Source organism: Hippoglossus hippoglossus, chromosome 16 (assembly GCF_009819705.1).
Source record: "Hippoglossus hippoglossus isolate fHipHip1 chromosome 16, fHipHip1.pri, whole genome shotgun sequence".
In the NCBI taxonomy this organism is placed as follows: Eukaryota; Metazoa; Chordata; class Actinopteri; order Pleuronectiformes; family Pleuronectidae; genus Hippoglossus; species Hippoglossus hippoglossus.
The window spans coordinates 800,818-807,845 of record NC_047166.1 but is presented as its reverse complement, the minus strand read 5'-3'; the positions used below and the strand labels follow the sequence as shown (position 1 = coordinate 807,845).

Sequence of the window (7,028 nt, the reverse complement as noted above, 5' to 3'; positions counted from 1 at the left end):
GGTGGAACCAGCTCCACGTGGACATCAGGACAGAAAGTCTCCACATCTTCCTGCAAACTAAAAACACACCTCTTCAGACTAAACCTTGAATAACATTTTTAAACTAACAATTTAGTAGCACTTAAATGTCACTTACTTACAGCACTTTGTAGTTTTTCTTTCTTGAAGAAATTGTACTTTCTTGATTCTTGTTGTTCTGCTTTGTTCCTCATGGTTGATGCACTGATTGTGAGTCGCTTTGGATAAAAGCGTCAGCTAAATGAAAAATGTAAATGTAAATATATATATAGTAAAGTAAATGTATACAGTACTTTATAGAATATGATATGTCAGTGTAATTTCACTATAATAAACATATGGGATAGTGTAATTGGTAAATGTATTCAAATGACTGTAAATGGACGTGTTCAGTAGAAGTGGTGCAGCAGTAGTTGTGTTGTTGTGACAGAAGAAATTGTTCTGAATTATAAGATTTGAATATTTATCTCTTCTTTCTTCATTTATTCAGTCAAACTAAACGTTTCAATGTGTTGTTGTGGATAAAGCATCAGATCAGTAATAAGTAACAGGGATCAGTCGTCTGGTTTCATTCCACCAGGTTTGACTTTGTCCTCGTGAGTTACTGATTAAACTTACTTTCTGACTGAATTTTCCTTCTGTTCATTGGTTAATTCTCAGAACTTGTAAAACAAGACACGTTCATTAAATCTACTTTATTATCGAATAATCAAGTGAACATTTATTATGGTTTATCTGAAGATCAGGTGACGCCCCCTTCACCAAACTTTAACTTTCCTCAAGTTGGAATAAAATCCATTGAAGAAGATTTTATCCTCCAGTAGAACATGTGATTGCTGAGTGGAAAGTGCGTGGGGACGGCGGGGGGACTGCGTGGGGACTGCGTGGGGACTGCGTGGGGACGGCGTGGGGACGGCGGGGGGACTGCGTGGGGACTACATACACACGGTGTTTGAACTTGTGTCTCATGAACTCAAACAAACACAAAGTAAATGTCAGTCCTGTACGTGTCCTACTAACTTGTGATCAGTGCTGGTGTTTGTTGTTAAAGTGTAAAGTGAGCGCAGGTCAGAGGGGAAGTGAGGAGGGAACAGACACACACAGGTCGACCCGACCTTTAATGAGCGTCTGTTCTGATCCTGGAGCAGCGCTGGTTATTATGATCCAGCGGCAGCACGTCGCTAAGACAATGAACGGAGCAGAAAACATGAATGGATTATGTTATGTCTCTGTATCGATGCATAGTCCCCACGTCTGAGAGACAGCCTCTCAACCACGGCTTCCCTGCTCTGCTGAGCCCCGCCCACAGTCACTATCTCATAATTATGAGATACTAAGTCATAATTATGAGATACAGGATTTTTATTTTCTTCATCACAGATGGGCTTCCATAGGAAACAGATCAATGCATGTGTTATTAAATAAGGTTCAATGACGATGAAGTAATTAGGGTCATAATGGAGACTTATCCGTAAAATTACAACTTTATTCTTGTACTTTACGACTTTTTCTCATAAAATTGCGACTTTATTCCCATAAATGTTTTCCAGAAAATTACGTCTGTCCTTGACATTTCAGATTATTCCCCCTGTGAGTGGCCCAATACTCCGTTATTTGCTACGTATGTAACTTTATTTTCATATATTATTATAGATTTACTTGTATAGATAATTGTGAAGGGGTGCCCTTTTTCACCTGAGCACCTGGACCGTGAGTGTTCGTGTGCACGGCCGTGCACGGTCTCAGGGCTGATGATGTCAGGAAAGTGAAACTCAAGGAGTCCGGAGCGGTTCCTCCTCACACTCTCGCCTGGCATGGGGGTGAAGGACCTGACCCGGCTGCTGGACACCAACCGGAGCATCTACCGGGAGGCTGAGTTCCGGAGGCAGCGGCTGGTGGTCGACGGCTGCAACCTGCTCTTCCTGCTCTACCTGCGCTCAGGTGAAATCATCCAACTTTCATTAGAGTTCAGACTGAAGTGACGTGTACCGACTAAACTGTCTGCGTTACATTATTATTATTATAATTATTTTAATTTGTACTATTATTATATTGTTAATAATGTTTCTCATGAACCTGAAGTTTTCACTCAACGGAGAACTTGCTTCTTATTGTAGCTACACACGCACACACACACACACGCACGCGCACACACACACGCACACACACGCACACACACACACAAACACACAGTGTGTAAGTTTCGTTTCATGTGTCCTTATTGTAGCTACACACACACATTCACACACACATTCACACACACACACATTCACACACACATTCACACACACACACATTCACACACACATTCACACACACACACATTCACACACACATTCACACACACACACACACACACACACACACATTCACACACACATTCACACACACACAGTGTGTAAGTTTCGTTTCATGTGTCTTTATTGTAGCTACACACACACATTCACACACACACACACACACACACACACACACACACACTCACACACACACACACACACACACACACACACACACACACACACACACACAGTGTGCAGGTTTCGTTTCATGTGTCCTCTGAAGATAGCCCCGCCCCACTCTCCCGGTGCTGACGTCACTAAAGCAACCGGCTGTTGAACTTGTTTTCGGACATATTCCAGATGATTTACATCTGGATCATTTCTCCTTCAGTGTTGTCGTCTGTTCACAGCTTCCTCACTGGAACTCATCACCTGCAGGTGGCGCTAGTCTGTGCGCCGCACGTGTGAAATAATGACAATTAAATACGAATTATTATTATGATTGATATTATTATTATATCACGACTTGGTTGAAGTCCACTGTTTGAAAAGGTGATGAGCAGTCTCGATCCGGGCCTGCTTCTCTCTCTGATGTTTGTGTTTCTGATCAGTTTGGTTTTCATCAGTTATTTGATGATATGAAAACAGGCTGAGACGTGATGACTGACAGCTGACACTGACTCCTGATTGGTTGAGAGGGTGTAGCACCTTGTTACCAGGCTCTTTGACCTCAGGTCTTCTGGTTTCAGGTCCCTAACGTTCAAACATGAGTCCGATTCGGCTCCTCCTCGGTAAACAAGCAGGATGTGTGTCGATGTCAGTTTGATCTTTGTGTTTCCTGTTTCTGTTGGTGGATCAGATCTGGACCAGAATCACGGTGGGGATTATGCTGCCTTTGAGGAAGAGATTGAGAAGTTTGTCACAGCCCTCAGACTCTGTGAGATCGAGCCATACGTGGTAATGGACGGAGGCTCAGGCAACACCAACAACAAGATGGAAACCAAGAAGCAAAGAGCTGAGGGCAATATCAGGAACTGCCACCAGGCAGCAGTGGAGGGCACGAGGTTGGGAGTCCTGCCACTGTGCAGCAAGATGGTGTTCGTGCAGACGCTGGACCGCCTCAAGGTCCCGCTGGCCCAGTGCTACGGAGAAGCCGACCAGCAGATCGCCGCCCTAGCCAGCGAGTGGCAGTGCCCGGTGCTTTCCAATGACAGTGACTTCTTCATTTTCGATCTCCCGGCAGGACTGCTGCCCATCAGTCATTTCCAGTGGAAGGCCCTGGAGCAGAACGGCTCGAGCTTCTACATCCCCTGTAAGAGCTACCACAGGTCCCGCCTCTGCACCTTCTTCCACATCCAGCCACAGCTCCTACCCACCTTCGCCGCCTTGGCCGGGAACGACTACTTGAAGCTGGAGAGGATGAAGTTGTCCATCAGATGGGATCAGTTTGATCCAACATTGGGTGAGAAACCAAATCGCCTCAGAGGGCTGCTCTCCTGGTTGAGCGGCTTCCTGACGCCTCAGGAGGCGCGGGAGGCAGCGCTGGGGCTGATGGGAAACCTGAGCAGCCAGAGAAAGGCAGAGGTGCTGGAGAACCTGACTCTGGGGATGGAGATGTACCAGCTGCCTCCTAGCTCCCTGGAGACGTTCTTCATCCATGGGATCACGCCACTGATTCCAGCAGCGGGAGAAGAAGTAATGAAATCCTCTTCTTTCAAAGGCTGTTGGGGTGTTTGTCTCTTTACTGAGGTCCTGTCACAGCAGGAGGTGAAGTGCTGCACTAATCAGCTGCTCACTGGACTCATCCAAAGTAATGTGAACGTTTTGTTTTCTAAACGTTGATCTGAGGCTTAAACCTCAATCATGAAATTATGTTGAAGTAATTTAAAAAGACAAAAACGTCCAAATTGTGAATTGCTCAGAAACACAAAAGCAGCCAACAAACAAACAGATTTTACTGCATAAGATAAAAGTTAAAAGCTTCATGGTTGTGTGTTGTTGTCGTGCAGACGTGTGTGGCGCCTCAGTCGAGATGAATGATGGGAAACACACTTACAAGTAGTTAAAAGACAATGTCCTGTTATGTCCTGTCCTCCCTGAGGTGGGGGATCGTGTCCCGGACTGGATGTGCCGTCCTCTGATGCAGGCCCGGCTGTCTGGAGACATCCTGGACGTTCTGCAGCTGCAGAGAAAGGGCCTCCACATGCCTGTTGACTCCAAAGACATGCCCAGCGCTGCCCTGACCTCCAGGCCGCTCCGCCAGCTGATGTACGGGCTGCTGCTGGGCAGAGACACTTGTCTCCAGGTGGAGGAGTGGGACAGAGACGGCCTCCAGCTGAAATTCATCCTGGTCCAACCAGACGTCAGATCAGTCACTCGGCGGCTCGAACTCCGCTCGCTGAACAAGGTGGAGATTTTATTAAAGGGGACATATCATGCAAATTCCACTTTGTTAGTGCTTCTCCAGGTTCATGTGGGTATCTGGCTCATGTCCACCAACCCAAAAACTCTGGGGAAAAACACTCGCGCATTTTGTTATAGTTCCTCTAAGTCAGAAACGTCATGCTTGAGCGACTCGATTGAGCTTCCTGTGTTTTGTGTCGTAACAAGGAACTGGAAGTCTCCCTACATCCTACATTTATATCATATAAAATATGTAATTTATATCGTTTAAAATCATGGGGGGAGAGGGGGGAGGGGGGAGCTGGCTCATTAGCATTTAAAGGAACAGGCACTCAGAACAGGTCACTCTGTGGAGGGCTGTTTTATACAGGGTAAAAAGGAGCTGTTTGAAATGATCCTTGTGGTATTTTGACCAAAGTATGTTACAGACATTTCATTAAGACCCCAAGGAACCAGATCAACTTGTGGTAGAATGGGCATGCTATGTCCCCTTTAAGACATTGTTTTATTCAGGACACGTGACTCATTTTCAAACCATTGGAACCATAGACTTGTCCAAAATGAAGATTTACCTTCACTGGTCCAACCGATGACTGAATGAAACACCTGAGTTTGATGAGGTGTGTCCCAATACTTCTGTCCATGTAGTGTTCCACAATATCTTTATTTACCGTCATTGGAATAAGTGGACTCTACCCCCGTGTTGACTGAATGTCGCCCCCAGGTGGAGCAATCCGAGCGCCTGCAGGTGATTCTTCAGGCCTTGAAGGTGACGGAGAGGTCTCTGAGCCGCCTGCCGCCTCAGCTGCGCCTCCCGGTGGCCGTCACCCGCTTCTGGCTGCAGAACGCTCAGCCTGCTCCAGACAAGGTGCTGCTGAAGTCGCTGCTGCTGTGGCTGAGTGACGGAGACGCCCTGAGACACGCAGCAGGTGGGAATCACGGTTCAGATCAAAGGAACAACCGTTTATTAGTTTCTGATCATTTCCTCATTTACCTGTGTGTGACGTGTGTGTGTGTGTGACGTGTTGCAGTGCTGCAGCCTGAAAATCCACATCAGGAGCCGAAGCTGGATTTGAACGTGGCTCACGCCTTCAACCAGTGGCAGATGTGCCTGAAGGACAGCGTCCAGCTGAACCATCTGCTGAGCTGCCCCCTCCCCGAGCAGCACATCGCACGGTGAGACGCTTTTATTCTTAGAAATATTCCTGTTGACGACAGGTGAATGTTTTTTGAGGAAAGTGATGAATGAGACTTCACCGTGTCCTTTGTCGCGGTCCAGGTGGTATGAGGGGACGCTGGTCCACCGGCTGGTCCACAGGATGAGGACGATTGGAGACCTGAGGGACATTCTGAAGGGAGATCTGTCCAATGTGAGACTGTACAAATCCATGCTGTCTGTCGTCCACCGCTCTCAGAAAGCGTTGAGGAAGACCCAGAAGACGGCTCTGTGGCGGCAGCCTCTGGACAACCTGCAGCAGCTGTCCGTCCAGTACGAAGACCAGGAGGCCGCCACTGAGATGAAGAGCTTCATCAGAGCGCAGGACGATCTGTCTCTGGACGATGTGGTGATGGTGAAAACGCGATACAAAACCAGAGAGAGAAACAACCGGTGCAAACAGTCGAGGGGCCGGGACCTCCTCTAACGCGATCAGGGGCTTTTACTCGATACAGTTGAACACAAATTTCTGTACTTTCTACTTCTTATATTCTCAATATACTAGTTACTGAGCAGGAGGTTGGAGCTACGCACGCCTTCACGCTCTTCTCTGTACGAGCACTGTGCAGGCTGTTAACAAAAGAGGAACTATCCTATTTGTGTGCCTAGAACTTGTTTCCTTTTGCTGAGTTATCATAAGGGGCGTTGTGTATCACTCCTGCTACTGATTAGAAAGTGAAAGGTCCCAGTTTAATTCTTTAGTGGTTACACTGGGTCTATTGGTGTTCTTAGGCACTGGTTTATTCTGTTGTGTTGGTTCTTTGTTGTGCCCAGAAGTTCAGATGCACTAGTCCATTACTATTTGAGACTCATCTGGGGTTCCAAATTTGTAAAATTATACAGTATGTAATTAGTATGTATATTATAGTAAGTATAGTAGTATAGTATAGTATGTATATTTTTGTTATCATTTTGAAATAAAAGCCTGAAGAGAAAATGTTTTGGTTGTTTTGTGTCTGTATAGACTATAAAAAGCACTTTGCATTTTTAATTTTGGTACTTGTACTTTTACTTTTGATACTTAAGTACATTTAATATGAGCGACTTTAAGACTTTGACTCAAGTCATTTTCTTACGGGTGACTAACTTTTACCGGAGTCACTTTCAGG

At 46.1% G+C, this 7,028-nt stretch overlaps 1 protein-coding gene across 1 annotated transcript; it reads left to right on the top strand.

Moving 5' to 3' along the window:
- Positions 1-1,782: 1,782 nt before the first annotated feature.
- aste1a (asteroid homolog 1a) lies at positions 1,783-6,346 on the top strand. The gene is made up of 6 exons (XM_034609946.1): positions 1,783-1,959; positions 3,160-3,995; positions 4,402-4,707; positions 5,428-5,632; positions 5,735-5,879; positions 5,983-6,346. Exons 1-6 carry the CDS (start codon positions 1,833-1,835, stop codon positions 6,344-6,346), a joined length of 1,983 nt encoding a protein of 660 aa, XP_034465837.1. The 5' UTR covers positions 1,783-1,832.
- Positions 6,347-7,028: the final 682 nt, after the last annotated feature.